The sequence below is a fragment of the Mustela erminea genome, chromosome 1 (assembly GCF_009829155.1).
Source record: "Mustela erminea isolate mMusErm1 chromosome 1, mMusErm1.Pri, whole genome shotgun sequence".
Lineage (NCBI taxonomy): Eukaryota > Metazoa > Chordata > Mammalia > Carnivora > Mustelidae > Mustela > Mustela erminea.
In genome coordinates this window covers 217,430,608-217,457,365 of record NC_045614.1, presented here as the reverse complement: position 1 = coordinate 217,457,365, position 26,758 = coordinate 217,430,608, and the positions used below count along the sequence as shown (strand labels likewise).

At 61.2% G+C, this 26,758-nt stretch overlaps 1 protein-coding gene across 1 annotated transcript; it reads left to right on the top strand.

Annotated features, from left to right (window-relative positions):
• Positions 1 to 657: 657 nt before the first annotated feature.
• Positions 658 to 21,605, top strand: WDR4 (WD repeat domain 4; the record flags this gene model as incomplete). The annotated part of the gene is made up of 11 exons (XM_032346285.1): positions 658 to 818; positions 2,945 to 3,010; positions 3,729 to 3,872; positions 7,821 to 7,977; positions 8,669 to 8,781; positions 10,388 to 10,448; positions 14,081 to 14,179; positions 15,847 to 15,911; positions 17,085 to 17,268; positions 18,181 to 18,250; positions 20,581 to 21,605. Coding segments are annotated over 11 exons (1,173 nt in total), but the record flags the coding sequence as incomplete, so codon positions are not given.
• Between the last annotated feature and the right edge of the window lie 5,153 nt (positions 21,606 to 26,758).

Sequence of the window (26,758 nt, the reverse complement as noted above, 5' to 3'; positions counted from 1 at the left end):
ATGTGCTAAGGCCCTGGGTGTGAGCGCGCCGTGGCAGTGCGCGGGAGGGGCTCACGGCGCGAAGGGCGGGCCCGCCGAGGCGGCTGCGGGGCGGACGGCAGCCAGACACGGGCAGTTGCTCGAGCATGATTAGGACTCGGGTCTTCCCGTGCAGCAACGAGAAGCCCGTGGGTTTTACGCAGGGGCGCGCGGTCAGGCTTGCGTTGGGCGACCCGCGGGGACAAGGGCGGCGTCGGCCGCCGTGGGTCGGAGGCGACGGCGGGAAGGGGATGCGAGTGACTGGTGCACAGGGTGGGCTGCGAGACCGTCCCCGAGGGTGGGGGAGGGGAGGCCGCGGAGGTCGCTCCCCGCGCCCGAGCGCCCCGGGGCTGCCGCGGGCTCACCCCGCGCGCCTCCTGCGGGAACGTCCACGAGGAGCCCAGCCGGGACCCGCGGGAGCACGTCGCCCGGCTGCGGCGGAGAAAGATCCAGAAGCCGGCGTCCCGCCGCCCCGCCGGCCTCCCCTGGCGGGCGACCAGCTCCCCGCACCCGCGACGACGCACCGAGCAGAACGCCTCCGGGAGGGAGAGGGCGGAGAGCGCCTTCTGCGCACGCTCCGGCTCCGCCACCGTGGGGGCGGGCCGAGGGGCGTCACTGTGCGGCGCCTGCGCGTGACGGTCACTGCGCGGCGCCGGCAGGAAGCGGGGCTCGGCGGCGCACGTGGGGGGGGCGGCGCGGCGGGCGGGCGCATGGCGAGCCTGCGCGGGGCTGGCGCTGTGCGGGCAGGCGCTGGTGGTGCGGGGCGGCAGCCGGTTCCTGGCCACGTCCACCGCGGGCAGGTGAGGGGGCGGGCGGCCGCGGGGAGCCCGGGCTGCGGGCGCGCGTGCGCGGCCTCCGGTCCCTCGCGCCGCCGGGGCGCCCCTCGCCGGCGCCGTCCGTCACGTCCCGCGGTCTCGGCCGGGGCGGCGCGGGCGCTGGGGGGCGGGTCACGGGGGCGGCGCGGGCGCCGGGGGCGGGTCACGGGGCGGCGCGGGCCGGGGGCGGGCCAGCGCGGGGTCTCGGGGCGGGCGGCGGGCCTTGCGGGCGGGCGCGGGGGGGAGGCGGCCTGAGTGCGGGCGCCGGCCGCCTCTCCCGCCCTCGGGGGCGTGGGACTCGCCCCCCTCGCCCGCCGGCCGCGCCTTCTCCTCGGGCCCCGGGGCTTCCCCTCCCGGTGCGGCCGCTCCCGGCTCAGGCTCCTCTCCCGCCCGGCCCGGGGTTCCGTCGGTGCGGATCCCGGGGTCCTGTCCCGGGCAGCGTCGCCTCTGCCTCCTCCTCCGCCTCCGCCTCCGCCTCCGCCTCCGCCCCCGCCCGGACGCGGCCTCTGGGCTCGAGCCGGAAGCCCCCGCTCTCTTAGTTTTCCCCGAAAACTCACTCATGGACGTGCGGTGTGTTCCGGGGATGTGCAGAGGCTCGCGGTGCCTCGTGCCCCCGGGACGCGGGGTTCACACTCGACAGGACGCTTGATACTTAACAAGGGCACTGAATCCCTCGGTTTTTTTTTTTTTAAGATTTTTTTTTTATTTTTTTTATTTTTATTTTTATTTATTTTTTTTTTTAAGATTTTATTTATTTACCAGAGAGAGAGAGGGGGAGAGAGCGAGCACAGGCAGACAGAGAGGCAGGCAGAGGCAGAGGGAGAAGCAGGCTCCCCGCTGAGCAGGGAGCCCGATGTGGGACTCGATCCCAGGACGCTGGGATCATGACCTGAGCCGAAGGCAACTGCTTAACCCACTGAGCCACCCAGGCGTCCCTAAAGATTTGTTTTTATTAGAGAGCGCGCGCACGAGCGGGGGGCGGGGCGGGAGGGAGGAGGCTCCGCGCTTAGCGGAGAACCGCGGGCGGCTCGGTCCCAGGCCCCGGGAGCGCGACCTGAGCCCAAGGCAGACGCTTCACGGAGGAAGCGTTTTTTTTTTTTTTTTTTTTTTTTTTGGTTGTTGTTGTTGTTTTTTTTTTAAAGATTTTGTTTACCGGGCGCCTGGGTGGCTCAGTGGGTTGAAGCCTCTGCCTTCAGCTCGGGTCATGGTCTCAGGGTCCTGGGATCGAGCCCCGCATCGGGCTCTCTGCTCAGCGGGGAGCCTGCTTCCTCCTCTCTCTGCCTGCCTCTCTGCCTACTTGTGATCTCTGTCTGTAAATAAATAAATAAAATCTTAAAAAAAAAGATTTTGTTTACTTATTTGATACAGAGAGAGAGATCGCAAGCAGGCAGAGAGGCAGGCAGAGAGAGGGAAGCAGGCTCCCTGCTGAGCAGATGCGGGGCTCGATCCCAGGACCCTGAGACCATGACCCGAGCGGAAGGCAGAGGCTTCAACCCCACTGAGCCACCCAGGCGCCCCCGTTGTTCTTTTTTTAAAATACAATTTCTCGTCTCTGCCTCTCGTGCCAAACTTTGCGACTCAGGGAACTACTTTTTCCAGCACCGCAGTGTTCCATGGGCAGAGTCCCAGCGCCTTACCGCAGAGGCCATGCGGTAGGGAGGAGATGGGCATAAACTTGCCCCGGCTTAGGGTCTCCTGTGCTGGCAGGTGCTTGACAGCCACGGGCTTTCTTGGGTAGGTGAGACATTTTTAAGCGGTGGCTGCGTTAAATTTGGATGCAAGAATCTTCGCAAAAAACACGAACCGTCTTGCGTTGATTTTCCAGGGTGTAAAAGAATAATCTATTACTTCCTGTTGAGGTTTTGTCCCCGTTTGTTTTGCGAAACCGATTTTTTGGGTACGGAACGGTGCCAGTTGTGTATGGCCCACCTGAAAAGATGAAGCAGGTAAAGCTCCGTAGCGTTTCTCTGCAGCACTGTACCCGGACAATTTCTTGCCGTGGATAAGACCCTTACTTTATCGGGTATGAGAATATTGGTGCTCCAGAGGAAAAAAACCTCACAATTTTACTCATAAAGTGCTCTGTTTAAAATCTTTCTGTTTTCTCTTAGTGACGATGACGTCCCCTTCATGTACGATTGCAGTCCTGCGGAAAAGAAGTCACAGGAGGATAAAGGGTGAGATGATGGAGCAGACTCGTAAGGCCTGATCGTGCTCGGACTAAGTGGGACGGGGTAGCCCGAGAGGTAAATTGTCGCACTGAGTAAGTTGCCTTGGCACCGAATTCTTCGTTTCTGTGTACACTGCCCTGTGGATGAACCAAGTAGGACCACAGGGTGGAAATGCGGAGCTAAGTTTAAATTTGGCCTGAAGAATAGTAGGTTTTTTCTCAAGACCTCCAGTTTCTGTCCATAATTAATTCCTGTGGACGTTTTGAAATCGTGCAGTGGAACTTGCTGTGTGTTGAAGTTAGCTGTAGTTAATTGAAAGATAAGGCAAGGAGAGTGCGATAATGTTGTATGGTGCCTTTTTCGTAGAATGGCCTTAAAGGCTCAGTTTTTTTTAACGTGACTTAATTCTTGACTCTGGTCTTTGATTTGTTTTTGGCCGTGAGGGCGTGGGTTGTGTGATCTCTGACGGTCTTTCTGGCTCAGCTCTTTGGATTCCGGTGTGTGTGTGCTGAGAGAGTCTTCTGTTTAACTAGATTTATTCCTTAAAAATTACGGCTGTTCTGAGCCTCCCCTTGTCTGCTTAATACGCGTTTGTGTTCTGGCTCCCTGGACCTCATGCCGTTCTCTGGCTCTGCTCGTGTCACAAACGCACAAGAGCAGCCTGAAGGAGTGCGGCCCTGTTCACTCAGGGAAGCCCTAATGGACCTTCTCCTCTTTTCCTCAGGGAGGACGGGCAGCCCGTGGAGAAGGGGAGTGACACGATCCTGGCGGCCGCCTTCTCCAAGTCTGGCGGCTATTTTGCTTTAACTGATGACAGTAAGCGTCTGATTCTTTTCCGTACAAAACCATGGCAATGTCTGAGTGTCAGGTATGAAATGCTCACGTGAATCATTACCATGTTGAACGCACAGCTTACACTTGCATGTCCACAGTAGTAGTGACCGTGACGTAGCGAACGAGCGGCTCACATGCAGTCTTGGCCGTGTGCCAGGCCCTGTTATCGTTGCCTTACGTGTGCTGACTACCTGAGTCCTTGAAACAGCCCTCTGCAGGGGCGGGGCGTTCTCACCCACACGCCTGGCGGGCGTCGGGACGCTGATCCCAGTCCGTCAGCTCAGAGAGCAGACCGGGCCCTGCCCCTGGTCCCTCCGGGTCCAGTCGGTGTCCCTGGCCACCGTGGCATCCTGCTTTCCAGGGTCCTCCAGCCTTGCGCTGGCAGAGATGAAGAAAGTCGGCAGCCTTAGAGCAGGTGGGGGGTGCTGGGGCAGGTTCGGGGCAGGCGTGCACTTCTCGTGCTCCGACAGTGTCCCAATAGTAAGTTCTTTATTTCCTCTCATGGGTGAGGGCTAGCGTTATGGGACAGAAATACCCACGTGGAGCAGAGTCAGCCGGCATCCTTGGCCTCCCGCAGGCCACACGGCTTAGCTGTCCCTGGAGAGTAAGAGATGAACACGCGCAGGTCGTAGTGTTTGAACTCCCTAACTGCGGAGGTTAAAGGATTCCGTTTTGTAGCTGGCTCACAGCTGTACTGCGGAGAGCTTCCCCGTCTTCCTCTGTAGGAGGAGAGTAAAAGCGCAGGTGCAGGTGCGGTCTGCGTGGTGTGTGCGCGCCGCTGAGGGGTAGCGTTTCATCCTGCACTTGGGGCCAGCGGCCGCCCGCACAGCCCGCCAACTCGCCCCTGCCTCCTGTCGTGGGGCTTGCACCTTGACTAAAGGGCAGGTGGCCCGGGGCTCCTGGCGGGGCTCTGGCCCTTCCCCGAGGGCTCCTGGCACGGTGCAGGGTCTGCAGGGGAGGAAGCCTTCTCTTGGCCGGCAGCGGGTCCCTGTGCCTGTCAGGCTGTTGGGGAACGCAGGGCAGGGTCTGTGGTGGGTAAGGGCCAGGATGGGTGTCCAGGCACAGAGTCCTGTGTGTATCCGTCCAGTTCCTTCCGCGCTGTGGCCCATGGGTGTTTGAGGGGAAGATGCTGTGTTTTTGTTTTGTCTTTGGAAGGTGGTGTGTCGGTGACTTCGCTTGGAGATCTAGGAACGCTCAGGGAAGGCAAGCAGCGGTCGGCACCTGGTTTCTTTTCCCATGATTGGTTTTTACGTTGACATCAGCAGACCAGCTCTGTATCGGAGACCTCTGTGCTGGGTGTGCAGGGCCTCTCGTGTTGCCTGTGGGGTTCTGGTGCGTGCAGACACCGCTCGCGGGACCCCGGCAGCTCCCATCCTGTCTGCGTCAGCCGCTGGACAGAGGGGTCGGGCCAGATTCGCGGGTCAAGGGGCTGCATTTCTCAGGTCGCCTTGTCCTGTGGGTGTATGCTGACCTCAGTGTAAGGTGCGCGCTGCCTGGTCTGGTGGCCGTTAACGCTTGGTCAGGGGCACACACAGACGGACCCTTGCTCAGATAAACAGCTGCCCTCCACGCAGCTGATGCTCTATTCAGCGGTGCAGGTGTCCCGGCCCCCGAGATCCACATGGGACCGGAAATTGCTCACAGCTCGATGTCTGGCGGCTTTAATATTAATCACGCAGGGTTTTAAGGAAAAGCCCAGATGGAAATAGTGGGTAGCAGCGTTTGGTTTAACGTTTCTGTTTACAATGCCAAGGTCCAGAACTGAGGCCAGGTCTTCTGAGTTAAAGATAGGATACTTGGGCTGGCATGATATTTTTCCACTGTGATGTGTGCGTTTGTTAGTGAAAAATGTCACGTAGGAAATCACAGCATTTCAGAAGTTGTCTGTACTGAAATGCTGCAGCGTGCAGAAGGGCAGAGCCCCAGGAAGTGAGGTGGTTCTCCTGAAGCTGCTTGGCTGCTGGAGGTGTGTGGCGTCGGGGAGCTGGGTGTCCTCAGTGCCCGGCGGGGCCTGGCAGGCCACACACTCAGTCCGTGGAACAAGTGTGGCTCTCCGGAGGGGGGCTTGAGTGGTCGCTAAGTGTGGGGGATTTCAGGGCTCAGCTAGCTGCCTGACCAGCGGTGATCCGCTCGGCCGTGGCAGAGGGGAGAGGGTCAGGCTGGCCCCAGGGGGCGTGAGGATGGGAACACTGGGCTGTGAACTGACTCTGGAGGGAAGGGGGAGTGCAGAGATCCCGACGAATGGTGAGGCCCATCTTCTGATGGTGCAAAGTGGCCAGCCCCTCTGCTGTCTGGTCTCATGTACCTGGCCACACCTGCGACCCGACCCCTCAGGTCCTCACCCCCACCTGCTCCGTGCCGTGTCCTGGAATTCCCCGAGGACTGACTTGGCCTGAGAAGATGAACGCCCCCACCCCCCTTCCTGGCAGAGGACAAAGGGCTAAGATACTGGAGGGAGCTGGGGCGGGTTGCTGGGGCGAGTGCGTGCCGCATCCTGCTGTGGGCCTGGCCCAGGACGTCCTTCCGCACTGGTGGCTGTGTGGCCGCGTGAGTGCCTCTGAGTGCCCCGTGGCGTTCAGCGGCGCGTGCGCGGGGAGGTGGGGAGTCTTGCCGGAGCCCGTGCTCGCTCTTGTGTTGTTTCTCCGCGTTCCGTTGCTCCTCGTCCTTCGGTCCGCTGTCCCCCGCTCGGGGAGATGCGGGAGCAGGTTCCGCTGCGGCGGGGGGGCGGGGGGTGGCGGCGCCTGGGGACACGGCTGCGAGCCCTCTGCCCTGGGTTTCCCGTCCTCCGTCGCTCTGCTCCCGAGAACGTGGGCGGTCTTCGGTCCTCATGCTGGACACGTGGGTTCTTCTAGCTTTGGTTTCTATTCAAGGGACGTGTGGGGCTCCAGCAGTGGGGAGCCGGGGGGCCCCGTGTGCACGGACACTGGGCTCTGTTGGAAGGTGAGTCCCCTTCCACACCCTCTGGGGACAGAGGAGGGCAGGGACCCCGCTTTCTGAAGCAGAGCTGCAGACGTAGGCGGTGTAGACAGGTGGGTGTTGGTGTGTGAAGCGGGGTCACGCGTGGCATCTGCTGTCGGGTGAGAAGTTCAGGCCTATTGCCCTGTGGAGATGCCAGGGGAGAAGAGGTGGACTGTGTGAGCGCCTGAAGCCGCGCGGCCCCTGCGCCGCCAGTAGTGAGACCTGGAGGGCGGAGCGGTGGCCGTGTGTGTGGCAGGGGCCGTGACTTTGTTTCTTAGGCTGGTGCAGTATGGAAGCAGCTGGCACATGTGACTGATCTGGTGACTCTGGCCCAAGTGTTTGAATTTAGGAGTGTGTTAACTGGACACGGCCCCCCGCCAGCGGTGCATACCTTTTGGGGTCGCTTGCCCTCCTCCGGAGTCGTCCCCGCAGAGAGGGACCGCGAATGCCACGCCTGCCGACAGGTGCGTCACCCCATCTTCGGGGGCGTGTGCACGAGCAGCACGTGGGATTCCCGCCCGGCTGCCCTCCCCTTCCCCTGGGCTGGGGCATGGACTCGGTGGTCCTGGAGGGGAAGCTGTAAGGGTAGGAGGCCCTGCATGGTGCGCGCTTCTGGTTGTGATCAGAGCACGTTGGGTGTTTGTGAAGCTGTCTTCCCCGGAACGCACAGCAGTGGTGCTGGGGTCAAAGGGCAAATAAAGGGGAATTCTCCGCACATTTTATTATGACAATCTTCAAACAGCGCAAATGTGAGGTGAGATGATGTCATGCCGGACACCCGAGGCGTCCCCACCCGGATTCTGCTGTCACAAAAGCAAAGATGTTCCAAAGTTAAATTGGCCCAAATCATTGGCTTTGTTGCTGTTCTCTTAATTAATTTACCTTTTTGGCATCACCTGTGGTGACTGGAAGGGGCGACGTGGCGTGGAGCTGACCCGCCAGCAGCAGGACCAGCCTGCAGGTCTGTTGGTCGACACTCGTGCCGACCTGTGCAGGCCAACGGCGGGCATCTGTTGCCTTCCAGGACCGTGGTGAGGAGATGCACGGCCTTGACCTTCATGGCCTCGGAGGAGAAGCTTTTGGTGGCCGACAAGTCTGGGGACGTGTATTCCTTTTCGGTGTCCGACCCACAGGGATGTGGCAAGCTTGAGCTTGGGCACCTGTCGATGTTGCTGGATGTGGTACGTGGGTGGTGGGCCTAGTTAAACCTGCTGCAGCCCGCTGGGGGCAGGGGCAGGGCGTCCGATGGGGCGGTGAGGCCGGGTCTGTGAGCCCAGCTGTCGGGGTTCGGGCTCTGGAGCAGGGACAGCTCCGCAGATCTGTGGGCGGGGCTTTGTGGGAGCGATGTTCGGGAAGCTGAGGCTGTCTGGGCCACTTGGGAGGTGGCTGGGTACTTCTGCATGTAAGGGACAGCCGGGTTGGGTGACCAGGGAGAGGAGGTGTGGGAAGGGCAGTCACCGTCTCAAGGACTAAGCTTGTCCCCAAGCTTTACGGGCCTCACCCGAGTGTCCTTCCAACCCTGAGCCAGGAGCGGTTTCCCCGAGAGGCCCAGTGAGGCCGTGGGCAGCCGGTGGAAGGTGGAGCTGGGGTGGGACCCCATGAGAAGCAGGGACAGTGACAGAGGGGTTCTTGAAGAAAAGCCCCCAGGACTCGGTGACTGGCTGGCCATGGGGACACTTGAAGGAGGGAGGAGAAGGGGGGTGCTGGAGGCCGGGGGGGGCGGCAGGGGCAGGGAGGGGCCGCACTGAGTCGGGCATCTGGACGCTGCCGTGGCTCGGTGTACAGCTGGGGACAGGTTCCGGGGGTCGGGGTGGGCGGGCCAGCTGTGGCTTCCCTCACCGGCAGGTCTGTCCTTTCTGACCCCGTGTGCAGGCCGTGAGTCCCGACGACCGCTATGTCCTCACCGCCGACCGGGACGAGAAGATCCGGGTCAGTTGGGCCGCGGCGCCGCACAGCATCGAGTCCTTCTGCCTCGGGCATGCAGAGTGAGTCCCCTTCCTGTCCCCCAGGATGAAGCTCGGGCTCTGAGCGTGGGAGGGCCGCTCGGCTTGGGCACCGGTGGTGGAGCTGGGACCACCTGCTCTTTGGCCAGGGCCTCGCAGGAGACGGACAGCCTGGCAAGCGCACCACTGCCCGGCGAGGCCCCGTTGGGCGCGGGGTTCCACCCAGGGGCCGTCAGGACCCCTGCTGCCTCCTTCCCTTCCCTTCCCTTCCCGTGGGTTTCGGGGAGAGGCTTCCTTGTCGGCACCGAGGTCTCAGAGCCCAGGATGTGGTCGCCACACACGGTGGTAGTGGCGCTGCCCACGGGAGCCAACATAGCCCGCGGTGTGAGAGGCCTTCACTCCCGAGCCCGCTGCCTCCCGCCCTAAGCACTCACCGGTGGTCACGCATTGGCCTCTAGCCAAGGGCTTGTTTCCAGAATGCTCCTTCCTTGGTGTAGACATCTGTCCGCGCCCGCGGTGGTGGGCAGCCAGGAGAGGGGTGCGTGCTCAGGGGGAAACATACTTCGATGATTTGAGTGGTGCGGGACTTACCATCGCCTCTGCGTCTGGTCCGTCCTTTGTGACCTGGCAAGCGGGCGCTGTTCCAGTAATTGGATTTTGACATCTTGCGAGGGAGGCATTTCTGAGGAGCACTGCTCTTCTCGGGCACGAGGCTAATTACAGCGGGTGGATGGGGGGCCCTTGTTTTGTTTGCTGAAGTGTTTAACGTTTAATTACGGGAGGCAGGGGAACTCGTTGGAGAGACTTAATTTAATTCTGAGATTGCTTCTGATTCTTTGGATTTGAGAGCGCCGAATCCTAACCACTAGACCACCAGGGATGATTCTTTGGATTTGAATGGAATGTAAGGTGACCTCTGCGAAGGTCGCTGGTGGCCTGGTTTGTAGCTCCTGACGGCGGATGTGGGCGTTGATTCAGCTTTCCAGTAACCCAGCACCCAGACTTAGGCCCTGTGAGCCTCACGGGCCGTCCACGAGGTGACTCACGGGCTCTGGAACGGCCGTCCCTGCGTCAGGGGAGTCCTTGGGCCAGCCGGTCGCGGGCCTTGCCTGGAGCCGTGCGCTAGTGGTCCCATTACCCCGGGGAGAAGCAGGGAAGGCTGGCCCCCGTGCAGGGCTAGAGGCTGGCTCACAACCGGCAGACTCGGGGGCTTCTGGGGTCCGCTGGGTGCGGGGCTGCCCCGGGGTGAAGGACAGGAGGCCTGAGTCTGTCCGCGAGCCAGTGTCGCCGCTCGTCCTCCCTGCTCCGTCCTGAGGCTCCCTGCTGTCACGGACCTTTAGGGAAGAAGGTTTCGGGTGTGAGCAGGGCCGCTGGAGTGAGCAACACAGATGCTCCGGGATCTTTCCACCAGTGTGGCAGGGGCCCGCTTCTGCTTGGGGGCTGTCGCGGCTGTTGGGGCCTGGAGAATGACACGGCGTGGTCCTCGTGCTCGCTCAGTGCTGTCTAGCTTCATGTGGGAGCCGCGGCCGTTTTTGGTGGGGGTCGGGTTTAGGAGGGGGGCGGCTTCTCTGAGGTGGCCAGTGGGCCGATCAGTACCAGAGCAGCGGCCTGGAGCCGGGCTCCCTCTTCGCCTCTCTCTCCACTGTAGGTTCGTGAGCCGCATCCTCGTGGTGCCCGACCGCCCCGAGCTGCTGCTGTCCTCCTCCGGGGTAAGTGCTTCATTCGGCCGTGTGCGCCTGTGGGCGCCTTTCAGCACGGGAGCTCTGCGGGGGCACCGGCCTGCCCGCCACGAGCTCGTCTGTTTCCCGGTCTGTGCTTTCCCTCGGTGGCTGGCCACTAGATGGGGCTTGTTTTCCGAGTTTTGGAGTGGACTGCGGCTGGCTCCTTCTCAGGGCCTCCCGTTGAGGGGCGTGTGTGTGTGTGTGTGTGTGTGTGTCACAGACACACACTGCGGTGGGGTGTGAGGAATGTGTTCTCGGAGCTGTCCCATCCGTACCAGCATCATGAGCTCTGTTCTGGCAGTTGCTGGGAAGACCCCTTCTGCGTCCCGGGGACCTGGCTTCTGTGCTGCTCTTCAGCCTGGCCCTCGGGCAGGGCCCTTGGCCTTGGTGGGGGCTCTGATTGGTAGTGAAATCTTATGTGTCCTGGCAGTTGGCCCTGAAGCATCGATGGTTCAGTGATCAGAGACTCGGGCCTACCTAAAGACTAATCTTTAAAAGGATTGTTAAGGGCGCCTGGGTGGCTCAGTGGGTTAAGCCTCTGCCTTCGGCTCAGGTCATGATCTCAGGGTCCTGGGATTGAGTCCCACATCGGGCTCTCTGCTCAGCTGGGAGCCTGCTTCCTCCTCTCTTTCTCTCTGTCTGCCTCTCTGCCTATTTGTGATCTCTCTCTGTCAAATAAATAAATAAATAATCTTAAAAAAAAAAAAGAATAAAAGGATTGTTAAGCAGTAGCTTTCGCCGAAGTGAAGGTTTTGAGTTACTGATGGTGTCTCATTCTTTCATCCAGCTCTGTCCTGTCCCTCCTCTTGTTTTTCCTGCCCTTTCCCATTTTATGGGACTCAGGTGCCTGCCTGGCAGCGGGGGCAGGGGAGTTCACAGAAGGCCCCCAGACCTCCTGAGAGTTGGGGTTTCTGGGTGGGCACCGTGGCCTCCCTGGCCTGCTGCAGGCGGCCGGCCACTGCGTGTCTGTGCTTTGCTCCCTCCCCTGCCTGTGTTCCTGCAGTGTCTGCCGTCCCATGTGCCGTCCGGCGACAGCAGGCCGGAGAGTGCGTGTGGCTGGAGCCCCCAGAGGTGGCAGGTTTTGTGGATTTTGCTGTACCTACTCCTTGAAGTCTTTTTTACGATTAAAAAAATATTTAAGCGCCCAGAAAAGTAGAACAGACACCTTTGATCTTGGCACCACTTTGGCCAGCTCGGGTGTTCTGCTCGTGATCCTGTTTGAAGACGCAGCAGGGCTGGCGCTCAGGCAGCGGCGGGGCGGGGGGCGCACTGCCCGCCGTGGGCCCGCACCCGCAGAGCGCACTGTTCGTTTCCGGTGGAAGCACCTGTACCTGGCAAGTGGAATTCTGTCATTCGGCCGGCAGCGGAAGATGGCCTGGCGCCCCTGCAAGGTGTGCCATGGGCCCCGCAGCCTTGTAACGGCCCTGCGAATCCAGAGAGCCGTGGAGAAACGAGCACGTGTTTCCTGCAGCTCTCCCGCCGTCTCCGTGGTGGGGACGCCCTCTTGCCCATCGTCCCTTTCTTTCCTGGTGGGCTGCACCTCCCCTGTTCCAGCTGATCCTCTCTGTGTCTGTCTGTCCTGCTGTGTCTGGAGCAGTGCCTCTGAAGGGGGAGGGACGGGGTGTCGTGCAGCTGCTGTCCTGGGTCCTGGAGGTGCCTTTAAGTGCCCTAACCCTCCAGCCCAAGGTGAGAGCTCCTCCCCGGGGTTTGGTGGCCTCTCTGGTCGCTGTCTGTGCTTGGCCTCCTCCGCTCTTGGGCTTGAGCAGTCTGCGGCCGTTCCGAGTGGGTTCTTGCTGCGGGATCTGTTTCTCCTTCTCTGGATGTTTTCAGGGCCCTCTTGCCCCGGGCTCTGAAGTTGGGGATGATGGGGGCTGGGCTCTGCACACCGGCTCGCTCAGTCAGCGACCCTGCGGTTCAAGGTCCTTGTTCCCAGGAGTGTCGTCACTGAGCACTTCTCCCCCAGTCTGTGTTGTGGGATGTTGGGCTACGTTGGTTGTCTGGTTTGTTTTCTTTCCCTTTCTCTCGTGCTCTGCTTCTGGGACTTCTCCTCAGTTCTGTTTCGCTGTGTCCTGTGGGGATTCCATCGTGCTGTTCGCGGTAACCGTCAGGAGCCTTTTCTTGTCCTCAGAGTGTCCTCCTCTTAAAGTGCCCTGGTCGTCGGTCCCGACTGCAGGACCTTTGCTCTCCCTGTGCTCACATGTGTGTTTCCTTCCCCTGTGTGCTGTCCGCCTTTCGTGGTGGAGGTTTTCTGCGGATGTCCGGGGGTCGCGTCTGTCCACGTTTGATGGGGACAGGGCACTGGCTGGCATGCTGGAGACTGCATCCAGGGGCCTACGGTGTTGGAGTCAGGCACCCATGGGCCATCTAGGTCAGCCCTTTTCTGGTGGTTACTTGGCCCAGTCTTCACCTTTCTGGGCATCAGGCCTGTCCCTGTGCTCCGGGACGTGACTGGGGAGGGCCAGTGGTGTCCCTCGGCATGGATCTGGCGTTCTGAGATGGTGGTCTCTCGCTCCCTGGTTCCTGGTAGTGAGCCTGTAGCTCTGCCAGCCGCAGGGGTGGGGGGTCTGGGCGCTCTGACTGCTCCCCCACTGGGTGGCCGTGCTGCTGAGGACCTGCCGGGCCCATGTGCTGTGTCGCGGCCTCCTGCTGCCAGGGCCTGCCTTCGTCTGCTCCTAGCGGCCTCACGATTGCCTGTGTCATCACTCTTCTGTCCTCGAGTCTTCTTGCTTTGGGAACACGCTTTCCTGTCCCTGCAGAGGGGTGTCGGGGCAGGCGTGCTTGTCTGCCGCTTCCCTTCCCAGTGGGTACTCGTGCTCCCGCCCGACCCCACGTCCCCAGCGCGGATGCTCCGGGGGACTCGCTGTTCTTCCTTTTCTTCCGGGTTTGGGACTCTGCGTGCGTGGCGCCGTCTCCTTGGTTTGCTCAGAATCTGGGCTTCAGGTGTGTGTGGGCTTGTGCGCACCCGTGGTCCGCGATGGGCTCTGGTGCACGGGGTGGGGGCCCCGGGGTCCGGCCAAGTGGCTGAGCCGCTCGGCTCCGCCTCCTTCCCGGTGTGTCCTGATTGGCCCCGCGGCCTGTCCTGATGAGATCTGTGACGAGCCGTTGTTAATACGCGCGCTCTCCAGCGTTCGTGCCCTCCAGCGTTCGTGCCTGTTTTTGGAGCGGTGAGGCTTTCCGTACACGTGCCTGTTTCCTCGTCTTCCCCAGTGGACAGGCTCTCGGGTTTCCACCCTCTCCCGAACGGGGATGTGGGACAGCTGTCCTGCTCAGCAGCCCTGCCCACGTGTCTCTTGTGCGAATGCCTGACCCTTGAAGCATCCGTGTGTGTGCACGCGCGCACGTGTGTGTCCCCCTGGCGTGAGTACAACGGCTGTGGTCTTTGACATTCTGCGTGTGACATTCTGCGTGTGACCAGCAGCTTGTCTCGTGTCTCTTGGCCCTGCTCTCGCGGGCGGGCACGGGCGTTCTGCTGAGGATTGGTGCAGCCGCAGTCATCCTTCGCGGCAAACTGTGTGACCTGGGTGCCGCAGGGCGGTGACCCGGCCCCTGTCGGGAGCCCCCGTCCTTGGAGGCAGTCCTGCCCCTCCGTGTGCGGGCTGATCTGTCCGTGTTGTGTGCAGGACTGCACCCTGAGGCTCTGGGAGTACCGAAGTGGCCGAGAGCTGCACTGCTGTCACCTGACCAGCCTGCGGGAACCGGCGGAGCCGTGGGGTGACAAGGTAACGTCCTGCTTCTGGCTCGGGGTGATCGCGGCTTGTAGGGCGCCTCTCCAGTCCCTGGGGTCCTGGGAACAAGCCCACGTTTGTGTTGGAGACGCTTCCTTGCTGTCAACACAGACACCTTCAGATTGGGAGAGATCGTGGACTTCAGATTCCGAAGGCGCACATCCCGTAAGCGGAAAGTAGCTCTGCTCTGCCCTTACTGTGCGTGCACGAGCCCGGGACAGAAGCGTCTCCGCCGGTGCTGCTCGGAAACGGGAAAGACTGTGGTGCCTGAGCAGAGCCTGTCAGGGAGCTGGGCACCCTTCCTGCGTCCGTCCCTCCTTGTCTGCCGTGGACTAACCTCATGACCACCCCCTCATCCCTGGGACCCCACTGGCCAGTGTATCCCTGGGTCAGGTCTCCTAGGGCTTTGTGAGAGATCTTTGGGGGAGAATGGGCTGCCTTTTGGGGTGCTGTGCATTCTGTCGTCATGGACACCCTGCTCTCTGGTGCCCTGCACGGCTGAGGTCCAGGCTGGTCACGGGTTGGGGGTGACCCCATCCCTTTTCCTAGAGGCCCCTCTGGGCCTGCGGGGAGGGAGCATTCCGCATCTGTGGCTCTCTAGGCCCGCAGAGCCGGCCGTCGTGGTTTCTTGATGACCAGGGTCCTACTGTCATCAGGGACTTTTGCCCTTTTCTCTGGAAACCCCCTGTGGCCCCCTGCCAGCCCGCAGGAGGCCTGGCTGGAGTTGAGGGGTTCGTCTGCCTCATTCTCGGGTTGGCTGCTTTCTTTCTGCTCCCTCAGTCTGCTCTGCAGCCGCCGCCCTCACTTGGCCTCAGAAGTGGGCAGGCCAGGCCTGACTGCGGGCCAGAACCTCGAGGACCCTGGCCCTGTGGCCACCCAGCCAAGTGGTGCCTGGGTCCCCAGGTCAGCGGACCCTGCTGCTCTGGCTGCCCGCTCATGGTGCCTCCTGCTTGGGCGTCTGCGGCCCTGGTGCTCCCCCCACTCCCCGCCCATGGCGCAAGGACGCCTGATTTGTTCTGGTAACTTTTTCACTCCCCCGTCTCAGTTAAGCTCTTGGTGGGCTCGGATGGTGAGGCTGACTTTAGTCTCTTTAAGAGGCGAGGGGGGGAGTGTGCGGCAGAGAGGACCACGAACCTGCAGGTTTCTGACCTCGGGCCCGGGACACGTGGCCTGCATGAGCTGTGGATGGCCCCGTCTCTTGGCTTCTCACTTCCTTCCTGGGAGCCCCTGGGCCATGGCCCCTGCCCCTCCGACTGGGCTTGGTGGACACCAGGCCTCTACTCCCACTTCTCCAGGGTGCGTGGACCTTGTACACGCGATTGTGTCCTGTTAATGGTCCCCTGGGTTCAGCGTCCTCCTGTGCTCCCCGTCCTCCCTGTCCTTGACCAGCTGGCTTCGGAGACGTCGAGGGAAGGCCGGAGCTACAGAAAGAGAGGCCTCTGCCATCCGCCGTGGCACGTTGCAGTTGTGAAACGGGGTGGCTGCTGAGCCTTTCTTCTGCTGATTTCCAGAAAGTTCCTGGACTGTTCCATTGTTTTCCTTCCTTGACCGTAGTGGCACCTGTCAAGCTCTTGCTGTGTCTGATCTCAGCGTGAACAGAAGAGTCCCGATTCGGGTCCCTGACAGGTGACCATGTGCTCACGTTGCTCCTTTCCTTGCAGAGGTCTGCGGCGTCCAGGATCGCGTACTGGGGCCAGGAGAGCTGCGTGGCGCTGCTGTGTGACTGGTGGGTGCACTCGCGCGGACGGCCTTGCTCTGGGGCCCGCACGCCTGCCGTAGGAGGGAGCACGCGGGTCGCTCCTGTGGCCCTGTGGGCCGTCTCCTTCATGGGGAGGCTTCACACGCTTTTGTTCATAAAGCCTGTCTCCGCGGTGAGTTCTACTCCGGGAGGATGGCCACTGCCAGACGGACGTGGGTTCCTTTCCTTTGGGTGGAGTGGCGCGCTGTGACTTGCTGTTTGAATTCACTGGCCTTGGGGCGCCTGGGTGGCTCAGTGGGTTAAGCCTCTGCCTTTGACTCAGGTCATGATCTCAGGGTCCTGGGATTGAGCCCTGCATCGGGCTCTCTGCTCTGTGGGGAGTCTGCTTCCTCCTCTCTCTCTGCCTGCCTCTCTGCCTACTTGTGATTTCTGTCAAGTAAGTGAATGAAATCTTTTTAAAAAAAAAATAAATAAATGCAGTGGCTTCCAGTTGGGCTTGGTGTATGATAAAGTCCCCCCCATGGTGGGTTCTGGAGCATTGCTCCTGCACTGGGTAGGGACCCTGTGTTTCTACTCAGCTCGTTTGTCCTCACAGCAAGCCTGCAGTGGGCTTTGTTTTAAAACAAGGCTGCAGGGGCGCCTGGCTGGCTCAGTGGGTTAAGCCTCCACCTTCGGCTCAGGTCATGATCCCAGGGTCCTAGGATCGAGCCCCGTATCGCACTCTCTGCTTGGCAGTGAACTTGCTTCCTTCTTTCTCTGCCTACCTCTCTGCCTACTTGTGATCTCTGTCTGTCAAATACATAAATAAATAGAATAAATGAAACAGGGCTGCAGGTTAGAGCCAGGTGGGGCCTGGGCCCAGCGCCCCGTGCCGTGGGCTGCTGCAGGTGGAGCGGCCCCTTCCCCATGACCTGTTCTTTATTCTGCACTGGTTCCCCGTCACAGCAGGACCAGCTCACCCCGAGCTCCCTGACTTAGACTTCTGTTACCCCTCACTTCTTGGGGCTCGTGGGCTGGGAAGTGGCTCGGCTGAGTGTTTCTGGCCGAGTCTCTCATGAGCTTTGAGTCAGGATGCCGGCGGCGGGTGGCGGCTGGGTCTTGTGATCAGGGCACCGTGCTGAGCTGCTGTCCGTTGCCCCGTCATACCCACACGGGCCCCGTCCTAGTTGTGATCATTTTTCTCTCTCTCTTTGCGGAAAGCATTCCCGTGGTCTACATCTTCCAGCTCGACGCCCGCAGACAGCAGCTGGCTTACAGACAGCAGCTGGCTTTCCAGCACAGAGTGTGGGATGTTGCTTTCGAGGAGGGCCAGGGACTGTGGGTCCTGCAAGACTGCCGGGAGGCCCCCCTTGTGCTCTGCAGGCCCGTGGACGGCCGGTGGCAGGTGAGACGCGTTGGGCCCCTGACGCCCGTGTGGCTGAGGTGGGGGTGCGCCAGCTGTGCCTGCCTCCAGCTTGATCATGTCTTGGTGCTGGGGGTGCATCCTTGTGGTGGTGGCCGGAGGACTCGTGACGGGGGTTCGGGGAGCAGGGGTGCCTGGCCAGCTCATCTGGTGTCATGGTGCCTGCGGTGTTTCTTTGTGGGGTAGTCGCCCTCGTGGGCTTAGTTTTTTCTTGTGCTTGTCCCGGTCACGTGTCTTTCAGCGGAGAAGAGAGCAGTTGGTCGGACTTGGCTGGAGGCCCTTGACGTGGGCAGGCTTAGGGTGGCCTTGTATCTGGGGCATGGAATCAGGAGCGGAGAAGGGTGTGTGGGCCGTGGGCCGTGGGCCGAGTGAGCCTCTCCTCCCCGGGACACATGTGAGCTTTACCGCTTCTCTGAGCTGGCTCGCCCGTCTGTAACGCTGGGCCGTCTGCTGCCTGTGCGGGGTCTCCTAGGCCACTGGGGGCGGATCCGGTAACGCCCGCCAGAGCGCTGTGCAGACGGGCCCTTCTTTACCAGAGCGTGCTTGACTGCGGCCTTGGAGATGCCCCTGAACCCTTTGGGTATTTTCATCTACAGAGTAGTGGCGAACAGAATGCCACTAGCCGCCGTGTGTCACCTGCCAGGCTCCTCAGACAAGGTCACAAGTGACGAGCGAGGGGTTGTGGGACGCTGGCAGCCCACGTTATTGTGGGTCTGTGTCGTGACGCTGTGTGGTGACTGCTGTCTGTTGTGCCGGCACGGCTGGCCGGCTTTGCCTGGTGCTCCCGAGGGCCCAGCCGCCTGCACCACGGCCGGCAGGTCTGTGCCTCTGCGCGCCGCACTGGGGTGGCAGTCCTGCGTCTTTCCAGTAAATGTCTTCCGTTTGTCTTCTCAGGCTGTTCCTGAAAACACCGCCTTAAAGAAGGTCTCTGCCCATCTTCAGGGGAACTGGGCCATGTTGGAAGGTGAGCGCGTGGGCATGGCCTCCTTTCTGGGCTGATGTCCAGAATTGGCCGTGGATGGGGCCAGCTTACAGAATAGCATACGCAGCAGGAACCCCCTCCGTGGCTGCCAGTCTAGGATGTGTGGCATGCGCCCGTGTCCTCGTCCAAAAGGCCGGCGGCTGGTTGGGGCACCGAGGAGCTGGCCCGTGCCTGGGCAGTCCGCATCAGGATGATTGAGCTGCATGGGGACTGGGGTCAGGGTTCGAGGGCCACCCACCTCTCTGCCTTCAGGGAGAGGGCCCTGGGAGGGGCCGGTACTTGGTGGGCCTCTGGACGGAGTGGCAGGGCAGCTCACGGGCCCTGACTGTTGGCTCTGAGCGGCCACAGTATGTGGTTCCTAGCCACAAAGTCAGGTGTGGGGACCATCAATGGACTGACCTGTGGGTGTCTAGGGCCCAGGGCAGGTCCCAGTAGGAACGCCAGGCCGAGGGAAGAGGAGAGATTGTGGGGAGAAGGCGACCCCCCTTCCTTGTGGGACCATAGTCTGTGGGGAGAGTGGCCGGGTGATCGGAGCCACGTGTCCTGGTCAGCAGAAGCCCGTGGTGAGCCCCGCATGCTGCCCTCCCGTAGTCTTGTCTGAGAGTATCAGAAGGTGAGACCTCGCTCCGTTTCTTTTATTTTCTTAAGAGATTGTATTTATTGGAGCGTGTGGGTGAGTAGGCACATAGAGCATGAGCAGGGAGGCAGGGGGAGAGGGAGAAGCAGGCTCCCCTCTGAGCAGGGAGCCTGGCTCGGGGCTCAAGCCCAGGACCCCAGGACCATGGCCCCGGGCGGAGGGCAGAGGCCCAGCCAGCTGAGCCACCAGGCGCCTTGATTTCCCTCCGTTTGTTTTCATAGAGGAAGGGGAACTTGTAGTAACAAGTCTCCAGAGACCCAGCGATGTGTTTTTTTTATTTTTAAGAGTTTATATATTTATTTGACAGAGACACAGCAAAGAGAGGGACCACTAGCAGAGGAAGTGGGAGAGGGAGAGCAGGCCTCCCGCCGAGCAGGGAGCCCATCGCTGGCTCGGTCCCAGAATCCTGGGATCACGACCTGATCTGAAGGCTGGTGCTCAGTTACTGAGCCCCTGATGTCCCCGTGATGCTTTTCTTGGGCAGAGACATGGAGCGACTGTCAGAAGGGTGACTGGCCGCCCGGCGTTGGGAGCCAGACGCTTTCAATTTGAGTAAAGGACTTACTGCCTAGAAGAACGTCTTCACATTAGTCCCCCAGGGAGAAGGCAGAGTTCTCCGAACTCGAGAGATGCAGACGTAAAGTCTGTTTCTGTTGACCAGTAGCAGTGATCTAAACGTCTCGTGGAAGGCATTGCCGTGGGATTTGTTGGTGCTGGGGTCCCAGGGTAGCTTCCATCCCTGCTTTTAGGGTGAAAGTCCCAGGGCAGTGACAGGGCTGCGTCCTCCCCAGCCTGGTGCGCGTTTGCTTCGGCAACACTGTCGAGTGGACCTGTGTTAAGGACTGCGTGGGGGACACGAGCCGAGCCTGCTTCCCGCGGTCACGTGCCGCCCCCCTGCTGGGGCCTGGGGCCAGTGCGTCCTGCTGTGGCTCACCCGGCGGGGCCGGAGCTTCTGCAGGTAGAGCCACCCTTCTGCTCACTGCGCAGGGGTGGGGACGGTGCGAGGGGGAGGGGTGTCTGGGGAAGACAGGGCGGCTGGGCCTGAAGTCACAGGAAGGGTCGGGAGGCGGATGTGAGCGGGGAGGTCGCTGTGCAGGGCACAAGCGTGACATTGCTGATGGTCCCTGTGGAGTTTGTGGCCTAGGGTGAGGTCCACCCCGTGGGGCTGGTCTGTGGTCTTTATGCCCCCAAAGCGGATACTTAGGTCATCTGCACCTGCTGTGGTTGCTGTGCGGGGAGTAACCCACCTCGGCGGGTGAAACACTCCTTCCTGTCTCGGCGGCAGTGTGCGGGGCCTAGGCTTGGTGGTCCCGGTGCCACGCCCATGAGGACTGCGTCCCCGGGGGTGGGATCCGATGCCAGGCACCCGAGTGGAGGTTGGCGGCGTCCTGGTCCCTCGCTGGCTGCTGGCAGGAGGGCTGCCCTCAGTCCCCGGCACAGGGGCCCCGTGGGGCGGCTGACGGCTTGATGGCAGCCCTCGTGCCTCGTCTCCCAGCAGTGACCCGGCTTTTGAGTCCAGCTGGTGCGGCCACCAGGAGACGGGCCCCATGGGGGTGCCTTGGAGCAGGGGCTGCCAGCCCAGGCCGAGCCCCGGGTCAGTCCCACTGCGGCGGGGCCTCGCCGGCACAGGTCTCCCCGGTCCCACCCGCCGTCTGTTCTCATTCCTCCCCCGCAGGCGTGGTCTGGCGTGGACGCGGGCTTCAGTGGTCTCTACAAGGCCACCTTTGACAATGTGACCGCCTACCTGAGGAAGAAGGAGGAGAGGCTGCAGAAGCGGCGCCAGAACCCCGCCCCCGGGGGCCCAACGGCAGGCCAAGAAGATGAAGCCGAGGAGGCGTCCCTGAGGTGCTCGTCCTAGCTGCCCCGGCTCGGCGCGCCCCCTCCCTGCCGGCGGCTCCTCTAGGAAGCAAAGGGGCGGCGTCGTTCCCGACCCACACTAGGTGACAGTCCGCTCTGCACCAGCTCGGCACACGTGGGCCGTCCCGACCTGGAGGATTTCCTGGCTCTAGAAATGTTCTGCTGCCGCTGTGCCGAGGCTCCCCTGCCTGGAGTCTCGGGCACCCCTGGCTGAAGGGAAGCTGTGCCGCAGTGTGTCTCTCCCTTCTGGAGAGACTACGAGCAGCGCCGGTGCCTGCAGCGCTGTTGCTTCCTGTCGGAGGGCGACTCGGACCCGCAGCGCGGCGGTGGCGATGTGGCGTTCTTCCGGGACGCCAGATGCGTTTGCCTCCAGGGGGCCCACGCATCAGACGTGTTTGCAGTAGTGCGATGGACGGTCTGCCCCCGTGTCTCCCTCTCGACGGTGCCCCCCGCTGCCCGGCATAGGGGCCGCTGGCTTCGCGGAGGTGGAGGACCCCGGCCCTCCGTCAGCACCTGTGTCGTGTGCCCGCGTGGTGCCTGCTCAGGAAGCACAGCTGCCGCCGTGTCGCGGGCTCCCTGGGAACACAGGGCATGGACTCGGCTGCTCTCGGGCTGTGTGAGGACCCAGGAGCCCTGGCAGGAAACCGTTCTCCAGGGAAACGGTGGAGGCTGTCACACGTGTGTGTGATTTCCCCATGAAGCTCTGCGCACGCGACACACAGAACGAGGGTATCTGCTGATTCTAATCACCGATCAATAAAAATGAGCTTTTGCGGCTTTTGGAAACGTGTAGCAGCCACATGTGGAACTGATTTCCAAATACACTGAGCAAAAACCACTTTTGATGTGTGTACAGTTTGCAGCTGAAACACTGGCCTCCCTGACACGAAGCGTTTTTGGGTGGTCGGGCTCTGTGGATGCGGCTGCTGCTTTGTGTACCGAGCTTTTAGAGCCACTTCCCAGGGCTTGCTCTCAGCTACGGGAGAATCAGTGTGTCCGAGAGGGGGCTTTTGGGATACTAGAAACAGGTGGTTCTGTGTGTCAGAAGCTGCAACGCTTCAGCTTTTCCCCAAGTGCCTTGCTTTGCTCAGTCCGCTGATGCCGGGACAGTGCTGCATGGAACTGCTCGGGTCCCTTCCCACTGGGGCAGGAGTATTTTGTTAAGGGGCAGAGGGCTCATGCCTGGGACAGGACTGGGGGGCCTGGGGCTGGGGTCCTCCTGGAGGAACCTCGTTAGCACTGCAGTGGGGTGCAGGCAGATTCTTACAGACAATCTGCTTTGGGATTTTGGGTTTTAGAAGAAATTTGCTGCTGCCTGTTTTTGTAGGACCCGTGAGCTCGGGATGGCTTTTACATGTTCATGTGGTTGAAAAACAAGAAAAATAGTATTATCACTGTGTGTGAAAATCATATGCAATTCGGATTCCAGCTTCCTTAAATAACATTTTACTGGGACACAGCCGGCCTGCTCGTTCGTGTGCGGTCTCCGTCTGTGTCGGCTTCCAGCAGCAGAGCGGCCCAGTTGCACGGAATGCCAAATGGCTGGCAGAGTCCGAGGTATTTATGATCTCGCTCTCACGGACGACTTTGTCGATGCTTCTTTAAAATCCCTTTAAATCTGTGTAGTTTTAAGCGAACTGGTTTATTTTTAAGAAATGGAACAAATCCTAGTCCTCTGTGTTCGTGTTGGCATTGTTTCTCACTAAACGTTCATCGTGCTCCCCACGGGCAGGTGCCTTGGAAACGGGGCCAGGTTGGGAGGGCTCCCCGGGTCGCCGGGCCAGAGCTGGACGGTGTGTGACGCAGGTCACTGGCACCTGACGGGGAGACTCCGATATGCCTGCCCGTCTGAGGCCTGCTGGGCAGCTGGTCAGGATCAGGATGGAGTTGGGGGACCACGGCCGTCACTGTCTTTCCCGTGGTTGCTTTCAGTTGCTTTGATTCTTGTCACGGTCACATGTGTACGTGACCGAGACCGAACTGTCCTGGCCAGCGATTGGGGCGGAGACCCACTCTGCGCCCTTTCCCCCCAACTCCATTCCTTCTCCTGGCTGCTGCTTTCAGCGCATTTCTCATGTTCAACTTGCCGCAGCCCGTGTCCTCTGCGAGTCCAGCGCTGCCGACAGCAGTGATCGCGCCAGCCGATAGGTTGCGCTCCGTTGGCACACACGGGTGTGTCCCCTGTCCCAGCACACGTGGACTCGGGCTCTGGTGGCAGGTGGGGGCAGAAGGAGGGAGCACGGGCCGCTTCTGCCGCAGCAGCGTCCCCGGGGGCTGCACCCGTTTGGGGCAGGAGTGGTCTCCTGGTCCCGAAACCCTGCCGACACCTCTGGAACGAGGCCCTCCGAAAGGTGAGGGAGCCGTGTTCCCGGGAACCCTGCTGGTAGCTAACTAGTCCGTACCCAGCGGCCCCCGGCTGCTGCAGACGTTTCTCGGTCGGTCCGTCTGAGCTCCCACCGTGATGGCCACGTGCGCTGTTGGGGCTGTCTGGTTCCGCCTGCGGGCCTGCTGGGGGCGGGGAGCGAGGCCCGAGCTTCCCCACACACCTCTTCAGTTGTGTGCTTGCTTCCCATTTTCCGTTCGTTCTTCGTTTTTGTGTGTTTTACATTTGGGGAGATTCCTTGGGTATGTTCCAGTTCATTAGTTTAAAAGATTTTATTTTTAAGCGATCTCTGTGCTCAGCGTGGGGCTTGAACTTGAAACTCTGAGATCAAGAGTCAAATGCCTCCACGGACTGAGCCAGCCAGGCGCCCCCCGGCTCGTTTACGGATTTAAAAAGTCTGGTCGTCATGGGGCGTTTGGGTGGCTCCCTCCGTTGTAAGCCTCCGACTCTTGATTTGGCTCCTGTCGTGATCTCGGCGCCATGAGATCGAGCCCCGTGTCTGGCTCTGTGCTCAGCGGTGAGTCTTGTGTAGGATTCTCTCTCCCCCCGTCCCCGGCCCCTGGAACCGGCAGGCGCATGCACGCCTGTTCTCTTCCTCTAAAATAAATGAATAAAATCTTTAAAGAAAATTGAGTTGTCCTGTTTCCTATTCTCAGCACTTTCTGGTCCGTGTGCCTTCTGATTTGGCTCCAGCTGGAGGTTCCCATAGAACGCGCCCCAGATGGTGCCCAGCTGAATGCACGCATGTGCCCGGCCCACCAGATGCAGCTGAGCCCCCCCCCCCGGCCCGACCCAGGCTGGGCCAGCAGACAGCTTGCCTTGTCTTGCTTCAGGTGTCCTGGCCCGGCCCTTCTGGTGACCGTGCCCTGCCCCATGGCGTCGGGTTATAGATGGTTCGCTCGCTCCCTGTTCCGTGGGGTTTTGAATAGTGTCCAGTGTCCCGATTCTGGCTGCCATGAACGTCCTGGTCCTCGTCGCTGGGAACCTATGTGAACACTTGGGGTGGGTGTGTATGCAGGACCCGCTGGCTCGTAGTTCGGCAGGTGTTTGGCCTTGATGGTCCCTGCCTGGCCTGGTGCTTACCGCCCCCCCCCCCCCCCCGGACTGTAAAAATTCCGTGTATTCTCAGCCCTCAGCATTTGGGTTGTCACGGTGTTTGGTTTTGCAGAGGCACCAGCTCGGGCGTTCCGGCCCGGGGTGTGGGAGCTGGTGAAGCTGCTGCCTCGTGTCCAGACTTGAACTTGATCTTGGTCTCGGCGAGGGCACCTCCAAGAAACGGTGGGCTCCCGCGCTCCGGGGCTGCCCGCCACAGTCAATGACACTGGAGCCGCCTGTGAAGAGGCCGGCAGGGCCAAGGAGCCGAGGCCTGTCGCCAGCAGTGGGCTTGCCCGGTGGCCTGAGTGGCCGTCCCGGAGGCGCCGCGCCCTGATGCTGCCATGTTTCCAGTGACGCCGTCGCCCGAGCCCTCCATGTGCTGACTCGTACTTTCCTAACTTCCCTCGTGATTTCTTGGGTCTGTGGGTCATTTGAAAGTGTCCTTTCATTGTCAGACGTTGGATTTTTCCGGATCTTTTGTTGTTGCGGATTTCTTGGTGTAATTCCGCTGTGGTCTCGGTGTATTTGGGTTTCGTTCCTTTACAGCCGTTGAGGCCCCGGGTGCCGTACGGGGCCGCTGGTTCTCAGCTCGCTGCGTGACGAGAGCGCGTGTCCGTGGTGTCGCCGGAGGACCCGGCGCTCCGGTGGCGTGGCTGTACCCGGCTGCGGATGGCCTTGGCTGTCCTCCGCTGGAAGAGCCCTGGCCTCACTTCTGGGTTCTGTCGCGTACTGAAATCCGTCATTCAGTGTAGGTTTGTCGGGTTTTCTGTGTCCAACTGGGCTTTGCCTCATATGTTTAAAAATTCTGAATTCGTGCTTCGTCACCGAGGACTGTGGTGTCGTCTTACTGGGTGACCCCGTCCCGTGTATGAGACGTCGCTTTCCGTCCCTGGGGTGTCTCGTTCTCAGGTGCAGAGACCGATGCTCACACGGACGCTGCCCGTTTCTTCATCGAGTCTTGGCGGTGCCTCTTCCCCCCTCAGATGTGCGGGTTTATATTTCAGGTGGGTTTGTGCTTCCCATTGGGGGTCCGGAGTTTTTGCACATGGCGGCCGGAGGCCCAGTGAAGACGCCGGGCACCGGGTCTCACGCGTGTCTCTGGCCATGACCCTTCAGGCTTCCCACCTTTCTCTTGGCACGAAGCGCATCCTGTGTCCCCGGAAAAGGACCCTTGTCAGTGGTGCTGCGTGTCCCTGGACTTCATCTTGTGCACCAAACCCTGTGCTGACGGCGCTCTGTGTCCTTTCTCTGTGCTCAGTCCCAGCCCCGAGTGTGACGACCGGCGGGGCCCTGGGGTCCTCCCGGGGAATCCCCAGACCGGGAGGTGTCTCGGGCCCCAGGAGTGTCGTCGCACACTCGCTCCAAGTGTAAAGTCAGCAGTACGTTCTACATGTTTTTGCTCTGTCCCCGACCCCGTCTCCTGCAGCAGGTGGCCGGTCTCCCGGGCAGCTGTCTAACTGACGTGATAGAAATTAAGTGAGAGCTGAGATTCCCTTCGTCAGCCGCACCAGCTGTTCCTGTGCTGGCAGCCCGGGGCGGCGGCGCCCACCACGCTGCGCGGCCCGGGCAGGGCGTTGGTCCCGCTGCAGGACGTGCCGCTGGACGGCAGTGTCGTGTCGGGCCCCACTGCGGTTTCCGGTGCCCTTCGTTGCTTTGTGCAGGTCCGTGTCACCACGTGGCTAAGGAGTCCTAAAAATACCGAAAACCCACCTCTATCTCACCACTTTATTTTTATTTTCTTTACTTGAGAGAGCACGCGGGAGCACGAGCAGGGGGAGACGCAGAGAGGGAAGCAGGCTCCCCGCGGAGCAGAGAGCGCGATGCGGGACTCGATCCCAGGACCCTGAGCTCATGACCTGAGCCGGAGGCAGCGGCCCGACCAACAGAGCCACCCAGGCGCCCCTCACCTCACCTCAGCTCTAGAATCTTTTTATTTTGAGAGAATTGTGCCTTAACATGCCACTGTTAGATTAAAAAATCCAGGAGGGCCCATCTTCTGTCCCCGATTCTCCCAGTCGGGCCCGGCCGGGTGGCGGCTGTGGACACGGCCTCACATCCCTGCTCGGGTTTCCTGGGTCCTGCACGTGCCCCTCTGTGCACAGCGCACGCGCTCTACGGTGTTCCCGCACGTGGGGGTTCGTGTGCTCACCACGGTCGGGGTACGGCAGCGATGTTCCCGTCCCCCAGGTCCCCCGCGCTGCTCCCTTCGCCGTGGCGCCCCCCCCCGCCTGCCCTGCCCCACTGGGCAGTCCTCCGTGTCCGTCATCCACTCTTTTTAGGGCCTGGATCTGGGTGGGACCATAGAGCCCGCGAGCTTCTGCGATCGGCGTCTGTCCGTGCGGTTCCCTGAGGCTCGTGCGGGGCACGGGGTCCGTGGGCTGTCGGTTCTCCCTCTGGGGGCTCCTGCGTGCCCGTGCCTGGCGGGGGCCTGTGGGCAGCAGGTGCTCCCCGCGCCCGTTTCCCGCAGAGCGGCTGTTCCCCCGTGGGGTCGTGTGTGCGTGCGAATGTGGGTCCGTTT